This window comes from Pelophylax lessonae (assembly GCF_965119305.1).
Source record: "Pelophylax lessonae genome assembly, chromosome: 4".
Taxonomy (NCBI): domain Eukaryota; kingdom Metazoa; phylum Chordata; class Amphibia; order Anura; family Ranidae; genus Pelophylax; species Pelophylax lessonae.
In genome coordinates this window covers 324,418,511-324,442,421 of record NC_138771.1, presented here as the reverse complement: position 1 = coordinate 324,442,421, position 23,911 = coordinate 324,418,511, and the positions used below count along the sequence as shown (strand labels likewise).

Below are 23,911 nucleotides of genomic sequence, written 5' to 3'. Positions count from 1 at the left end.
ACAGACAATATGCTAATATTATCAGCTCAACCACCTGTCTTCCAGACATCGTTGAATATGCTGATTTACTCACCTGTTATCTACAATAGGTTCTGTATTTACACCTATTGTTTGTGTATTGTATTGTAGGAGCTTGAGGACAGCCGTCTGCTACATAATTGGCTCAGGTTGATTGAATCACTGTCATCTATTAGTTGCTGAGTGGAAATATACTGTTTGTGTTGGTTGTTTTTTAGATATGTTAATTATATTCTGTATACAATTTCATCTGCATATGATAATGTAACCAGGGGACCCCTGACCTGTGTGTAGTAATTTGATCAGGAGGGGGATGTGCTCATGTGTGTATAAATTGAGTGTGAAACTGTTCAATAGAGGAGAAGGTTCCAAAACTTTTATGAGCTAAGTTGTGGCTAGCTTTGTATGGGGGCGTCTCGGATTTGATATCTATGTTCATGACTGTGAGGAAGCCATATACTGATGGAAGTCCACAAGTACAGTGTGGGTCGGCGGTTCTGTTACACTGTACTTATGAGAAGTATTTAGCACATTTTAGTAAGCATTTAGCAGATTTAATCAGCCATTGAACAGTCTACACTGGGCATTCAGCAAGCAGTAAGAACATGTTTACAGAGAGGTCATTCTATCAACCTTCCAGAGAAAGCTGCTTGGAAAATCTACAATATATACATGTGCCTGTGTGTTTTTATAATTGTTTATTTTAAAAATGTTTACATTTTATTATTAAAACCTTAAAATACAATGTTAGGTTATTATTGTTTTTAGGTAGCTCTCATTGCAGTACTCGCCTCCTCTCTAGCACTACCCCCATAGCAAAGTCTCTTCACCACTACATGTCCTCACTCTTCCAGGTCTTTAGGATTCAGGCACATTTACCTGGAAGACTGATGACATGCTTGAGATTGCAGGGCATCATGTACCAGCCCTTTGTGGGCCTGTCACTATGGGTTCTTGTCAAAAAGTGTAATGATACAGAGAGCAACTTTGATATTATCACATCACTGCCACTCTTTGCATCATTAAGGATTGCCAAACTCTGGAAAAGAGTCAAAGAGGAGGAAGACTCTGTGTTTCCCCTGACCAGGAATCTGAAAAAGCATAAAACTTCCTCTGCCTTGGAGGTGTCCAGGTGGTGGTGGTCATGGGTGTGGGGTGTGTAGGATGCAGAGCTCAGAGTTATTAACTTTAATCTTTCTTTAAATAAAATTCTTGTCATCTTTTATACACCAGCAAAAATGTCAAATACTTTCAACAATGAGGGGAGGTGAAAAGGGATGTTAATTGATACAAAACCATATTTGCAGTCATTATGCAAGTCTATCGGTGACACATTTTAGACACAGGTCCTGGATAGGGTAGGTGTCTAGAATTCAGATATACTTCAGGAAAGAGTCAGAGACATTTCTGGCTAAAGTATCCCTAGTGCCTGAGATACTGAAGACAAGACCTGTATGCACCAATGAAATAATATTCCACAACTAGACAAGGCCCATTGTAAAGGTACCCTCTAGAAAAATACTGAAAATAAAATGTAAGATGTATACAGGGAAGAAATTCTTTCTTTTAGTTAGTTCAATTTCTCATCTAGTCATTGCTGTAATGTGCCAGTATGCATTATGGCCCACTTAACCTCCAAGGTGCCTCCTCCAGTGATGCGATGTCTGTGTTTCCTCTCGGCCCTTCATCGCCACCACTAATGATGTAACCATTTCACATGTGCACTTGAGTTACATTGTACCAGTACCTAGGTCCATTCTGAACCACCACTGAAGGTGATCTAAAAACAGTATAAACTGCTAGGAGTACGGCAGACTATAGATGATTGCTCGATTCCCCAATCAACACAGTCAGTGTTAATGGAGGAATTCCTCCCACAGATTAGTTGTGTTCTCCTGGTGGGGAGCATATGGAGCTGTCCCTGCCAGGAGAACACAGTGCTTATTGCTAGCGGTCATAGCAGCTGGCAATCATCACATCCTAAAAATCCAACGTGCTGGTTGTACCCCAGTTTATCAATCTGCTTCAGTTGCCTTGATAATAAAGCTATGCCTAATTTCCTACCTAAATAATGTTTACATTATCTAAAGAGATATTATTTTTTATTTGGTATACTATTTTATTGGAATCTTATTTATGCTTTAGAAACCTGCCACATCCCAAATAAATCTGTACATAGGTAAGGTGTCAATTAAATGACAGCATTTTTAAGCCACAACTCTCACAAAATAGATTAAGTTAAAATTTCATATCCTTTAATACAAAAATCATAAAGTTAAAAATTCAATGAGAACATGGCTTTAAAGTAACCTCTATATGCCGTCGGCATATAGAGGTTATTTTAAAGTCATGTTCTCATTGAATTTTTAACTTCATGATTTTTTTATAATAAAGGATTTCGAATTTTAATTTAATCCACCTGTAGTTTGTGAGAGTTGTGCCTCAAAAATCCTGCCATTTAATTTACACCTTTTCTATCTACTATTTTGAACATCGCTGCTCATTTATTACCGTCATAAGCAAACATATGGCCAAACATTTTTAAAAATATAATTGTTTGTACTTTACACAGTTATTAATTACATTTTTTAGCTATTCAATTTTTTTTTTACACCCTAATGCTAAGTGACAGCTGCAGAATGCTGGGGAATCATACATGAGGAGCTAAATCTACAGATTTAGGGCTTTTATTTGTTACCTGGAATTGCTTTAAAAAAAAAAAAATAGTTTTCTATTAAATATGTGTTCCTGTTGAATTTGGCTTTCACTTATTGAACCAGATTCAGTAATGAATAGGTTAATATTGGCTTTTTTTGTGTCACTCAGGCAAGCTGGCAGGAAGGATAGAAAGAGATTATCAACTTGGAGCAGCAGGTAGCAGAGATTTCATTTTTGTTTGCATGTAATGGATTTCATGTACGTCACTAAGACTGCTGTTATCTGATGCATCAGGCCCATTGTTGTTAATACAAACCTATCCTTGTCCCTTGTTCCTCTCTCTGTGTCACAGAGCCTTTAAAAATATTTCGTAGACCACAATGTCCTATTCACCATCTAAGTATAATGCAAAGATTTCTTGGATCTGAATAAACCCAGCCGACCTATTTGTATACAATAAAGACTATCGATCACTGCTTAAAAATGTCCCTTTCCAGGCCTTTTCTTTAACTTGAATAACAATGCATTACAAAATGCTTGAATAATGATACTTTGTATTGTTGCTTGGTGGATATGTTCACATTGTGATACAATCTTTTGCAATTACCGCTACACAGCTGGCATTGAAATGCTACTCTATAAAAGTGGTTTATTGTGCTATAAATGGTTATGCCAATTGTGACTATAAATTAAAGTTGTCAGAAATGGTTTAAGTAGTTCTTTAGGGATAAGGTTACATTTGAGGTCCTGTTGTATTTCTAATGCGTTCACTGTGCTAAAGTGTCTCCATCATTACATGCACAAAAAAAAGGGTAAAAGATTCACCCACTTAGGAAGAAAGATCTTTATATTAGTAAGAACAGCTATAGACTGGTAATCATGTAGGTGACTCCAATGAAATATCCTATTCCAACAGTGATCCCTATGTGATTATTAGTCAGTTCTGTTGATCTACGCTAGCAAAATGAACTGGGAAAAAAAGCTATGGGTTGGAAATAGATTTAGGGCACAGCACAGGAAATGAATGTCAAGCAAAAAGTATAAGAGTTGTTTGATTTCCCCTTGCTAGACTCCCTATTAATGTGTGTCTCTCTTCTTCTCCACCCCCTTTTTGTTTTCACCTGTCTCTCTCCTGCTCCTCTCTATTCCCCTCTCCATATATAAAGTGGCTGTTCCTCTGTCTCCAAGTTCCTCCTGCTCTTCTGCAATAGACCAGTTCCCGTGTGAGTTCTGAACATGCGCTGTAAGTCTTCCTCTTTCACCCTGTTCTTGTTCATGTGTCTTTAACTATAATTGTTGACAATGGTTGCATGCTTTGTCTGCTCAAATTCCTTTACTTTAAATGCATCAATGTTGTCACTCTTCATTACTGTTTATGAATTATGCTAGTATGATAAATTAGGGAAAATATAGCCCTAAAAGCCTTTCCCTAAAGGTCACTAGTAAGTTTCATATCATGTATGTCCATAAGTAGACATCTCAAATCAAATATCAAGTACCATTAAGAATATCAGAGGTATTTGATTTGTGTTGATAAATGGTACACTTTATTTTATAAGCATAAGACTACAGGTTCAGAAATGAAAATTGTGTTGACTTGGTTGCTACCTAAAAAAAATAATACTCAGTAATACTCAGTAATACTGAGTTCTCAAAAAAGGATGGATAAGCTGTATTTTTTAACTAATATTTTGCATACCGTGAGATACGTATTACTGCTGGCACTTGTCCTTTATGTAGGTGGTATTGAGAATTCTTTGGATGTATGGGTAATACCCCAGTATAGTAAAATGTGTCACTGCTTTTCAGGGTACTACTGCAAGCATGACTATATGTTAGCTCTTCTAAAAAATCATTGGCCATATTTAGAGAGCAGTGAATTGGATATACACCAGTAGCAAATCATGAAAAGTTTGGATTGCATTTGAAGTCATTTGTTGTGTAAAGATAGCTGCCATGAGTAAAGCACTGTAGGGAGGTGGAACAAATGGTAGCTTTAATTATAATCAGTAATACCTTAGAGTTGTATTAGTGGAAAAAAGCGGCAGCTCCAGCCTGTACTTTTAGAGCTTTAGTGGAGAGAGTCAATTGTTGTAGGTTCTGTTCCCCAAACCCAACCCCCCCATCTCTGGTACAAAAATGTCTGTTCATTTCTAAAAGTGAATACATGTGTTAGGGTCTGGAAGCAAATGTGCATTTCTGAAAGATGTCCACACTTCAGAAACACTTTAGCATTTACCCAAATTCCCAAACATTGCTGTTCAGTTTAAAGTTGAATATGTCAGCTTCCCTTTTGAAAATCTGTGATATCCAAGATTACTACACCCTTTATATACTGTAACCTATTTTACCTGGGGAGGTCTATTTGAACTTTGGCATTCCCTTGTTATTGTAGAAAAAAAAAAGTTGGAGCAACCAAAAAATATTGTGTTTGGCCTAAATTGTCCACGAAAGGGTTGCTTTCTACAAAGTCAAAGGTTTATTAAGTATTGTACTTCTAAGCAATAGATCAGTGATGGGGAACCTTGGCACCCCAGATGTTTTGGAACTACATTTTCCATGATGCTCATGCACTCTGCAGTGTAGTTGAGCATCATGGGAAATGTAGTTCCAAAACATCTGGGGTGCCAAGGTTCGCCATCACTGCAATAGATATTTCAATGTCTTATTTATTTAATGCAGACAGATTCCTGATAAAAAATGCTGATTGGGTAGAATATTAGTCTCAGATTAGGTACCCCACTCATATTTTTTTTTAGCAACCTTTAAAGGAAGGCAATGCATATTAATAAACAAATTAAACAAGAGTTAATGTGCATGTGTTAACACAACAGACAAAACAGACTGGTATGGTCAGACCTAAATGGGCTCTAAGAATCTTGGTGGACCTCATCACATGCAGACTTCATGGGGTCATTTTATTTAGTTTCCTAGTTTTAGCGTGTCATAGTTTCAGTACAGATTTAATATCTTACAACACTGCTCAAGAAATATATTCATATGCTGCTACACTCTGTCAGCCAGCAGTGCTCTAATCTTTTCCTTGTGTGCTGCAAAGGAAACTGTCAAGAAGTGTTTACAGGCACTATGATGTCACTGTAAAATCTGTCTGACAGAGCACATTAGCAACACATACACACAGCATGCTTTGGCTGTCTAGCCGCTTGCCGACCAGCTGCCGTACTTATACGGTGACAGGTCGGCTCTGTGAAACGACGTACCTTTAAGTCATTTCACGGGACAGCTAGTAGGGGGCGCGATGTCGGGTGGGCACCCGCGATCGCTCCCCGTGAAGACAGAACGGCGGCGTGCCGATGCAAACACAGCAGACCGCTGTTCTGTCAGTGATGAACACAGGGATCCTTTGTTCCTCCTATTTAGGAACACGGGTCTCTGTGTTCATCTAGCAAGTCCATCCCCCACACAGTAAGAAAGCATCCCCTAAGGACACATTAAATACTTTGATCGCCCCTGGTCTTAACCCCTTCCCTGCCAGTGTCATTTGTACAGTAACAGTGCATATTTTTAGCACTTATTACTGCAGTAATGTCACTGGTCCCCCCAAAAGTGTCAAAAATGTCAGTTAGGTGTCTGATCTGTCCTCCGCAATGTCGCAGTCCTGCTAAAAATCGCAGATCGCCACCATTACTAGTAAAAAATAAATAAATAAAAATCACATAAATATTTCCCCTAGTTTGTAGATGCGATGACTTTTCCGCAAACCAACCATTATACACTTATTCGGAATTTTCTTACCAAAAATATGTAGCAGAATACAAATTGACCTAACATAATGAAAAAATTCGATTTTTAATTTTTTTCATTGGGAATGTTTTATACCAGAAAGAACAAAATATAGTTTTGTTTTTTTTTTTTTTTGTTTTTTTTCAGATTTTTCACTCTTTTTTGTTTATAGTGCAAACAAAAAAAAAATCGCAGAGGTGATCAAATATCACCAAAATAAAGCTCTATTTGTAGGAAAAAAAAGGACATCAATTTTATTTGGGACCAGCGTCGCACGACCGCGCAATTGTCAGTTAAAGTAGTGCAGTGCCGTATCGCAAAAAATGGCCTGGTCACTAGAGGGTAAAACCTTCCGATCCAGAAGTGGCTAATAGTTCCAGTTTTCATTTCCTGAAGGCGAGTCCAGTTTTGGTGATTTCTAGTACAAAAAATAACCAAATGTAATTAAAACAATAATAAAATGCAGTAAACATTCTTATTTGCTGCAATGTTATTTATGATGTAATTTTCAAATACCATTCCTCGGAAAAGAAAAAAGTAGTTGGATTCAGGAATTTGCATTTTAGAATGTAAGCTGTTACAACTGTAGTTGATAAAAGGGTCGGCCTTCGGTTGTTGAGAAACTGTACTTTGATTCCCCCTTCCCACCTAGACAACTGACTTCGCAGGACAAACCCCAGTCCCCACCCACCTCATTCCTGGAACCCTGGTCTCCTCCTGCGTCTCAGTGCCACAATTATTCTATCCTTGCCATCACTGCAAAATAAAATATAGGTGCATGATACAGTATCACACAAATAGCCTCCATCTACATCTAAAGTCCCCAAAGTATTCATTAATTATACTGTGAGGGAGAAATGTGTTGTTGGACCATGGTTTCTCTATTCACCTTACATCTATACCAAACTCTTAACTGTGATACAACCTGGAAGATTTGTGGCAATATTATGTTGCAGTATAATGTGATAAGCTTCATACTCACGCCTCTGCACCATGTGTTAGCTTTTTATACATGAAATTTAATAAAAATATTGTAATAGAATAAGAAACACCGGGTTAATCTTTGTCATTTAAAAAATCACTGTAACTCATTTATCAAAAAATCCACATGATCCAACAAATACATTGTCTTGGCACCCAGTTCTTACTTCTTTCTAGGCATCTTACAAATGTATGCACAGCAGACAGTGTATAATTATATAAAAAAAAAATTAGATATATATATATCTGCTAATAATGCTTTCAATGTTTAATTTGTACCCCTTTAACTCACAGGGTTAATACCCTTTAAATTTGCATTTCTGCTCTCCATGGATTATTTTTTTTCAGAGTTTTTCATTAGTCTTCTAGCTCTTACGGACCTCAATAGGGATGTTTCCTTGCCATATTTTTATGATTCTATTACCCCCAACCTTGAAAACTCCAAACTACTGTCAACTTGGATATGTATAGAATTTTTGTAATAAGATCAGTCTAAAGAGGTAAAGACTAACTCAAAAATACAATAGATATAAAGAAAACTGCTGCGCTTGAACAGGAGTCCACTAATGCAACCTCTCAAACCTTTTCAGATGTTTCCACTTTTATAAAATAAAAGTAGAAGACTAGGGCTGCATGGGAGATTTTTAATCCCATAGACTAAAAAATAATATTCAAATGCAGTCCTTACTTGGTGCAACATCAAGAGCTTTTTGGGGGATTGTTAAGAGATACATCTTATAAAATTAATCTCACAGGAATATAATATATCAGATCAGAGGACATCAGTCAGTTAAGATTTGACTGTGACGCTCCCAGAAAAATGTAATCATGCTAATTATTTTGTATGTACAGTTGACCAATGGGGTGAACAAAAGAATAATTTGAATGGCTGTGGCCACTGTCCTAAAATGTGGAAGAATCCTCATATTCCTGCTGTTCAAAGAAGGCTCTACTGTAGTGTTGGGTGAACAGTTCAGTCCAAGTATGAATTTGGGCCGAACATTGGCTGTTTGGCCGTATGGCGAACACTCGAATTGTTGGGTGTTCGACCGTTTGTTTGGCCCGCTGAAGGTCCCAAAATGCACTGCGCGTTGCACAGTGTATTGGAAGCCCTGATTGGCTGAAACAATAACAATGAAGGCTTTGCCCAATCAGGGCACATAGCACTTTCAGAGCAATGATTGGACACAGTCAGGATGACTCTCTCCAATCATGGCTCATTGCTCATAGCCCCACCCCACACTATAAAAGGTTCCTTCCCAGAGCAGCCTTTTTCAGTGTGATATTGGAGTGAAGATAGATAGAACAGGGCTCTGTTGATTGCTACTATTGAGTTTGTGTGCTATAGTGTGCTATTGTGATTCTTTTGTGAGTGTAAAGTATCAGTGTAGTGTGAATATAGTGATAGTGCAGTGTGAGCGTAGTGCGACCGTTCATTTTTACTGTAGTTTCAGTTTAGTGTTTCAGGGCAGGTTTACTGCAGTATATTGAAGTGTGTCAGGTTAGAGTGTCAGGGCAGGGCAGTTTTACTGCAATATTTTGTAGTGCACCACGGCAGTTTTACTGCAGTGTAGTAGTGTATCAGGGCACTTTTACTGCAGTGTATTGAAGTGCATTAGAGCACTTTTACTGCAGTATATTGCAGTGCTTTAGTACACTTTTACTGCGGTATATTGAAGTGCATTAGTGCACGTTTACTGCAGTATATTGAAGTGCAATAGTGCACGTTTACTGCAGTATATTGAAGTGTGTTAGTGCACGTTTACTGCAGTATATTGAAGTGCGTTAGTGCACTTTTACTGCAGTATATTGAATTGCATTAGTGCACTTTAGTGCAGTATATTGAAGTGTGTCAGTCCAGGTTTACTGCAGTATCTTGAAGTGCATCAGTGCAGTTTTACTGCAGTATATTGTAGTGTATCAGTGGAGTGCGTCTATGTATTGAGTACTCAAGTTAAAGTGCACCAAAACACCACTTTCCATTGATTAAAGTGCATCAAAGTACACAATTTCCTGTTTCTATTACATTTCAGTATTAAGCCCCCCCCCCCCCCCATTGTGTCTGGAAGGCCAACAAGGAAAGGCAGATGTTCCCATGGCACTGCGAGGGGGCCAGCAGCGTATGTGTCCACAGGCAAAGGAGGGTGTGGTCCAGCAACAGCATGCAGAAGGTGGAAGGTAGATATGGTGGTGGACTGGCTTACTAACCATCCTCATCCTCCTCATCCTCTATCACCCAAGCAGAGACTAGTGCACAGTCCACTGCAGCTGCCAGAGTGGCTTATTATGCCTCTTTGTCCACTACCAACACCCAAAGCCCAATGTTTCCGCTAATGTTTGACTGGGGCATATAATTTCAATTTTTTCCAGCAAGGCCAATTTTTGCTTTCATTAGGAGTACCTCTATATGGTTACAGTGTGAAGACACCAACAACACCCAAAACCCAATTTTTCCGCACCTGTTTCTTCTATCCAAAGTCTGTGAAACAGACACCAGAGTTTATCCAAAAAAATCTCTAATCTTGTTCATAGTGCACTACATTGTGGCCTCATCATATAGACTGGCTCCCCAAGTCATTGTTTACAAAATAAAGAAAGCTTGAAGGGCAAATTTAATTTATTTGGCTTTATAAATGTCATTTTTTGCTGCAGCAGGATCTTTACATGGTACAGATGTGCCACTTTACATGCAGACTAAATCACTGCTCATTTAAAAATGATGTTTTTTACAAACTTTTTTTTCATTGATACATGTCCCCCAGGACAGTACCCTGACTCCATACCATTGTATGCCCAATAACTTTCATCTAAGCCTTCCAAATGGGCAATTTTGATTTTTCCAGTTCAGGGTCTTCAATGGGGTTTCTTATTCAGCTCCAAACTTTCATGGTGTTTGAGAGTTCTGGCGCAAACTGAAATGGGGGGATGTTTGGCCCATCTATACTCTACTTTGCTACACACTGGTTCAATTGAGGGTCCCACCTCATCATAACCTTATAAGTTATACTTTTTCTTTGCTCCCCAAGTCTCATCCCATAGAAGCCATGATTTCCATACATTGCACATACAGTATAATGGCCAATAAACCTGTATGCAAGTTGGAATCAATGGCTTAATAATATTATGCTGTATCTGTAATTTAGAACAGCAGTTCTGGATGTACAGTTGGTTAGTGGGGTATAAAGGAATAATTGACATGGCTCTGGCCACCATCCTGAAAGAGGAATAATCACATTAGCAAATAGATTATTCTCTTGAGCTACTAACAGGGAATGTTGATCCTTATGTTTGGTACAGTCAGTGTGTACATTAAAGGCCCGTACACACGTATCGATTGTTGGCCCTGAATTTTCGGCCGCCGCCGATTATCGACTTGTTAGTATGATGCTTCCGACAACCGACTGCGACTTTTCGACCAAACAAAATCTGGTGTGCAGGCTATAAAATTTTTGTTGGCCGTCACCAGAACGGCCGATTGTTCGTCAGTCAGTACAGATTTCGGCCGACAAAAGCCAGATGAGCAAGACTGGGCATGCTCAGAGAAGAAAAAACACACAGAAAGTTAACCATCACATGACATCACTTCTGCAGTTGGTTGTTGTTGGCCGACAAAATTTGTGTGCAGTCTAGAGCACATTTCAACCAACAAAACAACACTGGACAAAAGACGGCCGATCGGTCGGCCAACAATCGGTACGTGTTTACGGGGCTTAAGAATGCAAATGCTGTTTTTAGTGAACTGATTTAATAAACTGATTTTTTTTTTCTAGTGAAATATTTGCTATTAATTTTATAGAAAACAAGACATACATTTTAAACAAATGTTTTAGAAGTTCCAAATGAAATTAGTTGTAAGTCAGCAGGGTAGTTATTTGTCCCAGGCTACCATTTTTCTACTGCCAAGAAATATTGATTTAAAATAACCTACGGTGCATCATCAAATAATATGCACTGTCTATACAGCAATATGACATATTCAATGTCAGTTTTCTCATTGCATTAAATGGCAATTCCTCAAGCAGCATTGTGCATCACAACTATTAGGTATTTTATCAAATTCAAATTATGAATACCATGCAAACACACATAAATCAGCTAAACAAATGACAGCTCTAATTAAATTTTAACTTATTTGATGTATGGCTTTATGGACAGGTAATATTGCTAGGCTGATAATATCAATAGACTCCTGTGTCTTATTAGATCATACTTAAAAAGCGATTTTGATGGGGTTTTTTTTAACCCTGTAAATACTTGTCCACATTTATTACCAATGTAAGATACTCTAAAATATCTTCATTCGTAGTTATAAATTTATATTTTTTTTATTTACATAAATACTGGTAACAGGCTTTAGAGGAATATAAACTCTTCTCTGTTTTAATATGTCCTAAACAAATGTACAAAAAAAAAAAACCCACATAGTACCATGTAAGACCCCCTTTTGCCTTCAGAACTGCCTTAATTCTTCATGGCATAGATTCAACAAGGTGTTGGAAACATTCCTCAGAGATTTTGGTCCATACTGACATGATAGCATCACGCAGTTGCTGCAGATTTGTTGGCTTCACATCCATACAAATCTCCCACTCCACCACATCCCAAATGTGCTCTATTGGATTGAGATCTGGTTACTGTGGAGGCCATTGGAGTACAGTGAACTCCTTGTCATGTCCAAGAAACCAGTGGTGAGATGATTTGAGCTTTGTGACATGGTGCATTATCCTGCTGGAAGTTGCCATCAGAAGATGTTTACACTGTAGTCATAAAAGGATGGACATGGTCAGCAACAATACTCAGGTAGGCCGTGGCATTTAAATGATGCTCAATTGGTACTGAGGGGCCCAAAGTGTGGCAAGAACATATTCCTTCCATCATTGCACCACCACCACCACTGCCAGCCTGATACAAGGCAGGATAGATCCATGCTTTCATGTTGTTTACGCCAAATTCTAACCCTACCATCTGAATGTTGCAGCTGTAATCATGACTCATCAGACCAGGCAACATTTTTCCAATCTTTTATTTTCCAATTTTGGTGAGCCTGTGCAAATTGTAGCCTCAGTTTCCTGTTCTTAGCTGACAGGAGTGGCACCCATTGTGGCCTTCTGCTGATGTAGCTGTACATTCAGAGATGGTATTCTGTATACCTTGGTTGTAACTAGTGAGTATTTGAGTTACTGTTGTCTTTCTATCATCTCAAACCAGTCTGCCCATTCTCCTCTGACCTCTGACATCAACAAGGCATTTTCATTCACACAACTGCCTCTCACTGGATATTTTCTCTTTTTTGAACCATTCTCTGTAAACCCTAAAGATGGTTATGCATGAAAATCCCAGTAGATCAGCAGTTTTTGAAATACACAGACCAGCTCGTCTGGCACCAACAATCATGCCACATTCAAAGTTACTTAAATCCCATTTCTTCCCCATTCTGCTGCTCGTTTTGAACTTCAGCAAGTCATCTTCGCCACATCTAGAAGTTGCTGCCATGTGATTGGCTGTTCAAGGTCTCAGGTGTGAATGGGGAGTAGGTGTGTTAAATTTGTTGTTATCGCTCTCACTCTCTCATACTGGTCACTGGACGTTCAACATGGCACCTCATGGCAAGGAACTCTCTGAAGATCTGAAAAAAGAATTGTTGCTCTACATAAAGATGGCCTAGGCTATAAGAAGATTGCCAATACCCTGAAACTGAGCTGCAGCACAGTGGCTAAGACCATACAGTGGTTTAACAGGACAGGTTCCACTCAGAACAGGTCTTGCCATGGTCGACCAAAGAAGTTGAGTGCACGTGGTCAGCGTCATATCCAGAGGTTGTCTTTGGGAAATAGACGTATGAGTGCTGCCAGCATTGCTGCAGAGGTTGAAGGAGTGGGGGGTCAGCCTGTCAGTGCTCAGACTATACGCAGCACACTGCATCAAATTGGTCTGCGTGGCTGTCATCCCAGAAGGAAGCCTCTTCTAAAGATGATGCACAAGAAAGCTTACAAACATTTTGTTAAAGACAAGGAGTATAAGGACATGGATTACTGGAACCATGTCCTGTGGTCCGATGAGACCAAGATAAACTTATTTGGTTCAGATGGTGTCAAGCGTGTCTGGCGGCAACCAAGTGAGGAGTACACAGACAAGTGTGTCTTGTCTACAGTCAAGCATGGTGGTGGGGGTGTCATGGTCTGGGGCTGCATGAGTGCTGCCGGCACTGGGTAACTACAGTTTATTGAGGGAACCATAAATGCCAACATGTCCTGTGACATACTGAAGCAGAGCATGATCCCCTTCCTTTGGAGACTGGGCCGCAGGGCAGCATTCCAACATGATAACGACCCCAAACACACCTCATAGATGACATCTGTGTGGAATTCTCAAATGGAAGGTGGAGGAGCACAAGGTCTCTAATATCCATCACTCCGTGATGTCATCATGGAGGAGTGGAAGAGGACTCCAGTGGCAACCAGTGAAGCTCTGGTGAACTCCATGTCCAAGAGGGTTAAGGCAGTGCTGGAAAATAATAGTAGCCACACAAAATATTGACACTTTGGGCCCAATTTGGACATTTTCACATGTACTCACTTTTGTTGCCAGTAGTTTAGACATTAATGGCTATGTGTTGTGTTATTTTGAGGAGACAGCAAATTTACACTGCTATACAAGCTTTAAACTCACTACTTTACATTGTAGCAAAGTGTCATTTCTTCCGTTTTGTCACATGAAAAGATATAATAAAATATTTACAAAAATGTGAGGGGTGTACTCACTTTTGTGAGATACTGTATATATATATATATATATATATATATATATATATATATATATATATATATATATATATAATATACTGTTTGTTTTTTTTTTGGGTGAATGAACCTCCACTATGTTATCAAACATCATTATCAGTAACAGCCTTGTCTGACAGTTAGGAGTTGTGCTCACAATTGGCTGCTAGCCAACAAAATCAGGATAGAGAATCATGTTCCCTCAGTGTAAGGCCTCCTGCAAGGGAATGTTACTCCATAGATTGCAATTTTAGTATACAGTATATAATGTATATTTTACATGCTTGCTCTTGCAGACCCCTTAGATTTTAATTGTGCCCATGCCCCCAGAATATACTAGTTTGAAAGCCGCTGAGCCTTGCCAGTTGATAAGACACAGATTCCCTCTCCTCCCCATTGCTAAAATAGATAGCATGGCGTAGAAACCGACAGAGGGTAGAAAGCTACAATGTGTGGCTGTGCAGACCTTAGCCCTGTTGATCAAAACACCAACTGCAACCCTCCTGCTGTCTCTCACATTCAGAAAGTCTAATAAAAAAAAACAAATGTATAAAAAGATGTCAGTTACCCCAACCTCCTACTCATCCCCCAATCTCAGAAATTTCCAGGCATGGTGATCAGCTATGACATCAGCCATTTGAGGGCTTGAAAGATCAGTTGAGAGCTGACATAAGCACACTGGCAGCTGTGACAGTGATCACTAGAGGCATGCCTTAAAGCGGAGTTCCGGGCACGAAAACGTTTTTTCAATAAACATACCCCCGGGACAGTCAGGGCTAGTACATTCCACAATGGCTAGCCTCTGATCTGTCCCGGTTCGCACTTACCTGCAAGAAGAAATACTCACTTATAAAATTTCTTCTCCAGCGTTGCCATCTCTGTTGTGGGCAGCTGAAGCCGGCGCGATCCTCTTCTGCGTCCTCTTCCGTGTCTTCTTCTCCCAGAATGTGCCTGCACCGGCCCCTCTCGTCACTTCCGGTGCGGCGCCGCATTCCTCCGCAGCTTCTGGGCATGCCCAGAAGCTGTTTAGCAGGGAATGCGGCGTTGCCCCGGAAGTGACGAGCGGGGCCGGTGCCGTCACATTGATTCCTGGGAGCGATTACGTTCAGCTCCCAGGAATCATCGCAAGACAGGAAGTGATGGCGGAGCCGCGGCACAGAGGGAGGAAGTGGAGAATAGGTGAGTATTTTCTATCTACAATTACAAGGTGAGTAAAAAAAAAAAAATATACCTAACTATCCAATTCCTTTTCAGGTGAAGAAGATCCAGCGGATGGGCACAAAATCGATTAGGTCGATTTTGTGCCCGGAACTCCGCTTTAAATGTAGCATATACTGCATATGCACTAGTAGGCAGAATGTAAATGAAAACACTGCAGAAAATAACATTGTTAAGTTTGATTAGTAATTTTTACCAATTGGTGAATATTTCTAACTTTCTTTTGGAAAATTATTACATTGATATGTTTAGTTTTGCTTTAGGATTCGGGTTATGGTGACTGGATTAGGCTTATTTTCTGTATTGACAAGATCTATGTGTGTTGTTCATCCAAGATAACTTTTGAAATGTAAAGACTTGGTAAAGATAAAAAAAACACAAAAATGTGAATTACCAGGGAAAGGTAAATTCATGTAAAATACAAATTCAGAGCAAATACATCACAGATAAAAAATTATTAAACAATAGAAATTGGGTCTCTTATACCATGCAATGTATAACAGACTGACTTTTTGTTCCAGCATTGACAAGGTTAATTTCTATAGCTGTTTCTAAACTCCCACTCACTGCGTGGGATCATAGCTCATTATGGCAGATTTCCCTGTCAAACTGGTTTCTTTTGTCTCTGTAGTCTCAGTGGGACCACCCTTCATAAAAAAAATAAAAAATAATAATTTGCTTCTGCCCCTTTCACCTATCACAAACATCACCCCTGGCGAAGCCAAGCTGTGACTACCATTGTACATCTGCTGGAATTTTACCCGTGCAAAGGCTTGTGAATAGGAATAATGACCCAAGCAATCATACCTTGGTAATAAAAGTTTGCCTTTATAATGTCATATAACAGAAACATGAATTTTGCAACACGCTAAGCTCAATTTACTACAGGTGTCATTCAAGTCACAGCGGCAATGGAAGTGGGAAGCCCCACAAAAGCAATGGCGCTTGTCAGATTCAATCAGGAATAATAGTGTCATGGAGCAACCTTGTTGTACTACACACAGTTCCTGCCAGTCACCATCCAGGTTTCCCTTTTGCTTTTGCTTTTATTTATTTTTTTGCTCAACTTGAGTATTGTGCATCGCACAAAACATCTATTCTTGTCGGCTTGTTTTTATTCTACATACAACCTGCGGAGGGGCATGAAAAACACATTGAATTCACTCCTTCAGGCAGACGCATCCAGCTTCGCTCTGAAAATAATCTAAGAAAAAAAAATACATAAAGGAAGCGCTGCTTCAAGCACCTTCTATACAAATCGAATCTTGCATAATGATCTGCTGTTTGTTTATTGTATGTACAGTATGTTAAATGGGAAAAAAAGGAAAGGTACACAGCGTTGTTTTTCAAGCTGTGTTTCGATTGATTCGTAACCACATGATCGGCAGATAACACAGCAATGAAGTTACCACTATAACAGGAAAAAGTAATTGGGATCTAAAGGGTAACTCCACTTTCATGGGGAAAAAAATAGCATATATAGAAAAAAATAATAAAGCATGTACAATTGCGACACAAGTTATATTGTAATTGAATGTTATTAAAAATGACCTTTTACTTTTTAATCTGCAGCTTTGTAATTTTCTGAAAATGCAATGCAATATGGCTACCTTGAGTAGTTCTGTACACAGAATGTATACTGACCACACCCCAAAAACATCATTTCCTGCTTGTGTGATTGGCTCACTAATTTCCCAGAAATCTGCACTAAGATACAAGTCGGATTTTTGGTATCCACTGCAACAAAAATTTACTTTTTGGTGAGAAACTTCCAATAGGAAATCACGTCTAAATGGATGCAGGCCCAGCAGCTTTTCTCATTAGAGCCCTGCAGGTATCCTGTTTCCCTGAAAGTAAGCCCTACCCCAAAAATAGGACCTAGCGTTAATTTTGGGGATGGCTGCAATATAAGTCCTACCCCGAAAATAAGCCCTAATTAAAGTCATTGTAAAAACATGTAATCCATTTTGTAAAAAGATTATATAATGTGCAGTGTGCCTTCTTTTGTAACTTTATTGTGGTAAATACCTTATTCACATGACCCAAGGTAGATCTTCTCCTCTCCTCCCGGTTGACGTCAGCAGCCCCTTACTCTGCAGTGCTCAAAGCAGGAAAGAAGAGCTCCGGTGGGTCATGTGAGCACCCAACGGCACTGTAAATAAGGTATTTTCCACTATAAAGTTACAAAAGGAGACACACTGCGTATTCTATAATATTTTTACAAAACGGATTACATAATTTCAAAATGCCTTTAATCAAGGTGTATTTTTGGGATTACAGATTGTCCTAATGCTGACTTCTGAGCCGACAGGGGAAGAGAAGACAGGGGACACTTTTTTAAAAACATTTTATTGTTTTTTCCAGGTTTTTTAGAACAAAGGGAGGGGTAGATGACACAGTACAAGTACTGTGCTGTCTAACATGCTTTAAAGGATCAGGGATTTTTTTTTCGTTAGGCTTACAACCACTTTAAGATCGTCATGATGACATGACTGTTTTTGAATAAATGTAAATTATTGTACATACGTAAATAAATAGGATACCCCCCTGAAAATAAGCCCTAGTGTGCTTTTTGTAGCCAAATATAACATAAGACCCGGTCCTATTTTTGGGCAATCATGGTACACAGCTGGTTGAAAATTATGAAACCACTCCCACGAGACTCACTTTCCAGTAGGAAATCATGTCTAAACAGATGCAGGCCCAGCAGCATTTCTCATTAGAGCCCTGCAAGTACACAGCTGGTTGAAAATTACGAAACCACTCCCATTAGACTCACTTTCCCACAGGGACACAGACAAACACACAGTGGTTTTTTCAGAATAACAAAAGGTAGGAATCTGCAACAAAATTTGTTATCAGGTTGCCCACCACACTCTGTTTATTTACTGCGGCAGTGTGGCTCTCCCAGGCAAACCGACAAAGGGCTACGTCGGTCACGAGCAGGGAGCTAGGGGGCTCCGATTGCAGCGGGGAAGTTGATGCACGGGGCAGGCAGCTCCGATTGCCACCTGACACTCTCCCCGCTGAGAGAGAAGAACAGTCAGCTGTTGTAAACACAGCTGACCGTTCTTCTCCCTGGAATGATCATAGAGCTCATGTAGGATCACATGTCTCTATGGTGATTTCAGAAGCCACGCCCCCCCCCCACAGTTAGAATCACATGCCTAGGCTCACATTTAAGCCCTTGATCACCCATAATGTTAACCCCTTTCCTGCCAGTGTCATTATTACAATAACAGTGCATATTTTTAGCACTGATTACTGTAGTAATGTCACTGGTTCCCCCCAACAGTGTCAAAAATGTCATTCAGGGGTCCGATCTGTCCATCACAATGTCGCAGTCCCGCAAAAAATCGCAGATTGTCGCCATTACTAGTTTAAAAAAAAAAATGACATAAATCTTTCCCGTAGTTAGTAGACGCGATAACTTTTGCGCAAACCAATCTAAATATGCTTATTGCAATTTTTTTTACCAAAAATATGTAGCAGAAAACAAATTGGCCTAAAATATTAAAAAATTTTGATTTTTAATTTTTTTTTTTTTGAGAATGTCATATGTTAAAATTTTATTTGCACATAGGTTAAGCCAAAAAATTGTACGATCAAAGACATGTATAGTAAAAACACCGTCACATATGGGGCTGTGGAGTGGAGAGCGGTAACTACCGGTTTGCTTTCCACCCAGCTCCTGTGACGTCACGACGTGCGTTCCAGCTTACGCGTTTTGTCACTGCATTGACGTCTTCCGAGATCAAAATTTTAAAGTGATACTGCACTATTTGGAGCTCTTCCTTTTTTATATAACATACCTGGCTGGATAAGGGCAAGAGAGAAGCGATAACTGCCATTTGAGCAAGCGGAGGCACCTACCCGGAGGGGACCCCATCCTGGGCCAGGTGGCCAACTAATCGGTTCTGGTCTTTATGCCATAAGGCAATTAAGACCCACTTGTTCCGGTGAGTGAGCCATTTTACTATTAGCCACAATGGAATAAGGAGTGACACCAAATCCGATTGGGGAGCCTGACACAGAGCGCTTGCACTTTATCTCTTGTATGACACAGAGATATATGTTTTTTTTTTAACAATCTCACAAGAAGTCACCTTTTTCTATATATGAACTGTGTGGAGCACTTATGAGACTTTTACACGTCTCATGCACTTTACATGAACTTTGAGTTCTTGCACTTATGAAATAATTTTATTTACAATGTGCACCTTATACTGCATTGGTATAACCCAGTACATCACTGGATATATATTTGTATTTATCTGGCATAGTATTTGTTTTTTTTTTTTTTTCAAATATGATTTTATTGTAAAAGTTGAACCAGATAAACAGTACAGTACAGTGTAATATAACCAAAAACATGTAAATCACCGAGGCAAGTATCAAGTAAATAGAAAGAAAGCACGCACATACGTGCTGTTAGTGCAAAGGTCAGGACAAATACGGGAGCATCAACAGAGGAAAACAAGTGTGTCATATTAGCATCGACAAATACAAATAATCAAGTTTCCGGGGCACTAGGCCCATGTGGAGGCATGCAAGGTTGTTGTGCGCTAGTACCAAATAAGTGACAGTGACCAATGCAGACTCATCGTCTGCGCAGCACAGTTCCAGTTCAAGGTTTAGGAAATAAGGCTAAGACAGCATTAGAGAGATAAAAGAAAGAGCAGGAAAGAGAAAGAAGAGGACAGACAGAGTGGGGGACAAACACACATCGACAGGGGGGGGCAAGGGGATAGGGGGGAGGGGGGGAAGGAAGGGGAAAAGAGGGGGAGGTGGGGGGGGACCGTTCCGCACCGGATCCCGGGGACCACTCCCTCCGAGGACGACTTTCTCGGCCAGACTCAGGAGCCCAACAGAGAGGTTCCCCGTTCTGACAGGACGAAAACCCTCCAGTATCCCCATACCTTCTCATACTTCTCACGCTGGTGGAGCACTGTAAGGGTCAGATCTTCCAGTCTGTTCACCTCTACCAGCCTCCGCATGCAGTCCCTGATGGTGGGCGATCGGGAGGTCTTCCAGTACTGCGGAATGCAGGATTTAGCCGCACAGAGGACATGGGGCACTATAGAAAGTTTATATTTCCTCAGGGGGATGCTGGTGCGTTGTAAGAGGAAAAATTCCGGCGTGTCCGGAATAGTATATTCGGTCAGATCACGTAGTAGGGAGCCCACCGCGGTCCAAAAGTCTCGCAGTTTCGGGCAGGACCAGAACACATGAAGCAGGGTACCCCTGTCTTCCTGACAGCGCCAACAGGTATCGGAGGTCCCCGGAAAGATTTTGCTCAGACGGGAAGGGACCCTGTACCACCTGGTGAGTAACTTATAGTTGGACTCCTGCAGTCTGGTACAGGTCGGCGTCTTTAAAGCTATTGTGCAGATGTTGAGCTTCTGCGTCGGTGAGAGAGAAATCTGGAGATCCTGTTCCCATTTGGAAAGGAAAGGAGGGGTGAAATCCTCCGGCGGGGAGATCAGGAGGTGATAAGCCTGAGACAGTGTGTGTGGGAGCATTCCCTCACCTTCGCAAAGTTCCTCAAAAGGGGTCAATTCCCTGTTGAAAAGGTCAGGTTCCGGGAGAGAAAGGAGAAAGTGGTGTAATTGCACAGCCGGCCAAAAGGTAAGGGCAAAGTGCCCCGTCGGGTCTGACAGTTCTGCTATGGAGGGCCAGCCACCTGGACACGTAAAGCGAGAAGCCACTCTCTCATCACGGTCAACCAGCGGTTGGAACGTCCGATCTATCAGGCCCGGAGAGAACGCCGGATTCCCCAAAATCGGAAACAGCGGGGAAGTTGCAGAAGAAATAGCAGGGTTAAGGATTACCGGGGACAACACAGAGAGGGTAACCCCAATCGTAGGGTGGGATACCAGAGCAGGTGGCCAGTGCCCCTTACACCAGGGGGCGCCCCCTAGGGGTATCGTAGATTGCGCCAGTTCCAGGCCAACCCACAACTTGTATGTGGAGTGCCTGCGCCAGTCGAGAAGGCGACCGAGGTGCGTCGCCAAGTAATATTTGTGCACATCCGGCAGGGCCAGGCCGCCACAGTGCTTGGGTAACGTCAAAAGTGCCCGGGACAAGCGTGGGGCACCCGTGGCCCAGATGAACCGTACAAAGAGAGAGTGCAGCTGTTTAAAAAAGGCAGATGGAAGTTTGATTGGGAGAGCCTGAAGCAGGTACAAAACCTTAGGGAGGACCGTCATCTTCAGCAGGTTGCACCTCCCGAACCAGGAGTGAAGGCCGGTTGACCAGGCCTCAAGGAGGTGGCGGACCGTGACGAGCAGTGGGGCGAAGTTGAGCTCGTAAAGCTGCGAGATAATCGGCGCTATACGGGTGCCCAGGTACGTAAGCGCCCCTTTGGTCCAGCGGAAAGGCAGCGAGGAAGAAATGGTGGCCATTAAGGTCGGGGGGATAGCGATCGCCTCTGACTTACCGAAGTTGATCTTCAGGTTAGCATGTGTACCGTATAGCGTCAACTCCTTGAGAAGGTTAGTATTTGTTTTTAACCATATTTGCATTGTTTGCACCTACATTTATGCAACTCATTTTAAGCACCAATTTCTAGCATTGAACCATATTTGTACTATATGCACCTTATTTGTTATTATCAAGCAAGCGCTATAGGTAACCTTTCCTATTAAGGTTATTTACACTTAACTAACCTGCTAGCATTAGTAAATGAATTTGAAAATATATTATATTTACTTGCTTTTTTTATATGTCTTCAGTTACTTCCTGGTTTCCGAGCCTGAGCAAATGATTTGACATCCCAAGAGTCTTTAGGAAGGAAGGAGGGGTTTCTCAGCTAAGCATACCCTCCACCTGCATGCCTGAGCTAAGGACAGATAGATTCAAAGTAAATGCTACATGAATCATCTGCCCTTACTCAAGATGGCCACTGCCAGAGATGCTAGGGGGTTGTTTTTCAAAGTGATTTCTCAGCGTTTTTGGTTTGTGGTGCTCAGATGCTGTGTAGTTCTGATTTAAACCCACATAATCAATAATCCCTTGATTATTTAAACACATCGTTATTATAACATTCTATTTTGCAACATAAAATAAATATATAAAAATAAAAGCATTTTTTACAACATAAATAATTATTATAGAATTTGCATTGGAATGTATATTGTGCTACATCACAACAATAAATACATAAATAAATAAAATGCAAAAATAAAATGTAGCAATAAAAAAAAGGGAAATACACAAAACAAATGCAATTTGTTCATTTTCACAGCACACAGCCAGATCAATGAGCTGACAGTCCAAAAACTTTGTTTGGTAAAGTATATTTTCGGAAAAGCAATATAAAACACAACACTTTTTGTAATGAGGTCAACAGAGGTCAGCATGGTCTTGTTTTAAGGCATTTTACTGCTTATTTAGAAAATGTAAATTGTTTGATGTCCATAGGCTTGCTGCATTTCTACTTTTCAGTTTATTTCTACTTTTGCAGTCAAATTTGATAAACCCCCACTATATGTTTGTTTTATGCTCCCATTCCCACAGCCTCCCTACAAATAATTTTACCTCTCTAGTTTTTTCTTTGGAGCAGGAGTATACTTAGGACTCCATAGCAGCTTGTATTTTTCAGAATAGCTTGCAGTGTGCATTTAAAGGACAGACTGGGGACCAGTTTTTTAAAGTGCATTGAACCACCCAAGCCTTGAGATCTCTAACCCCATAGCAGACAGTGTGCACATCTAGTTAAAGTGGAGTTCCGGCCAATTTTGCAACTTTAGTGATTCCTGGAGTGCTCGATATGCTGATCAACAATTGGGCATTTTCAATTTTTTTTCGGGGATCCCTTACCTTATTTTTAGGTCATTTTTGATTGTACTTCCTCCTTCTCCCCCCTCTGTGGCCACGGCCAACGACATCACTTCCGCCTTTGCATTGCATCCTGGGAGCTGTTTGTCATCACTCCCAGGAGGCTGGAATCAGGAAGAACTCCCAGAACACATACTGGAATCAGGAAGAAGGACACAGCAGATTACACTGTGGCTTCAGATGCCCACGTCTAAGATGGCCGCGCTCAGACAGCATTTTTAAAAGTAAGATTTTGACTAAAATCCAATACGGTACACCTTGTAAGTATGAGGATAGCGGTTCTGTAAAGGGTGATGGATTACTATTATAGGGGTATTTTTAGTTAAAAAAGGTATTTGAGGCCGGAACTCCGCTTTAACGGTAATTAGGATCTGCCAACACAATACAGACATAATTAAAGTGCCATTAAACCCAAAAGTAAATATTTATTATAATGCATTTTACAAAAATCTTAGCTGTGATGGCTGTATTCGTTTTCTTTTTTCTTTTATTTTCACCTGGTGATCTTGGCAGTAAGTCTGTTGTATTTCAACAGAATAAGCTGTCCTGTAGATGTATAAGTTAGAGGGTTGATGCTTACGACGGCTAGCTTTTATTTATTTAAAACCTTTATTCCAAAAGGAACAAAACAGTTTGCAGTAACTGCTTATAAATTGTGAGCTGGAATTTGTCTT

General features: G+C 40.4%; 1 protein-coding gene across 3 annotated transcripts in view; it reads left to right on the top strand.

Moving 5' to 3' along the window:
• The window catches only part of HTR4 (5-hydroxytryptamine receptor 4), a 730,224-nt gene that overhangs the window by 640,057 nt on the left and 66,256 nt on the right, over positions 1-23,911 (top strand). Inside the window, exon 7 of one of the 3 annotated variants that reach the window (XM_082253260.1) lies at positions 3,843-3,919. The exons of the other annotated variants lie outside the window; for them this stretch is intronic. Coding sequence (XP_082109386.1) covers positions 3,843-3,903 — 61 coding nt within the window. The 3' untranslated portion in view covers positions 3,904-3,919. The remainder of the gene's footprint in view (positions 1-3,842; positions 3,920-23,911) is intronic. 3 annotated transcript variants of the gene reach the window in all.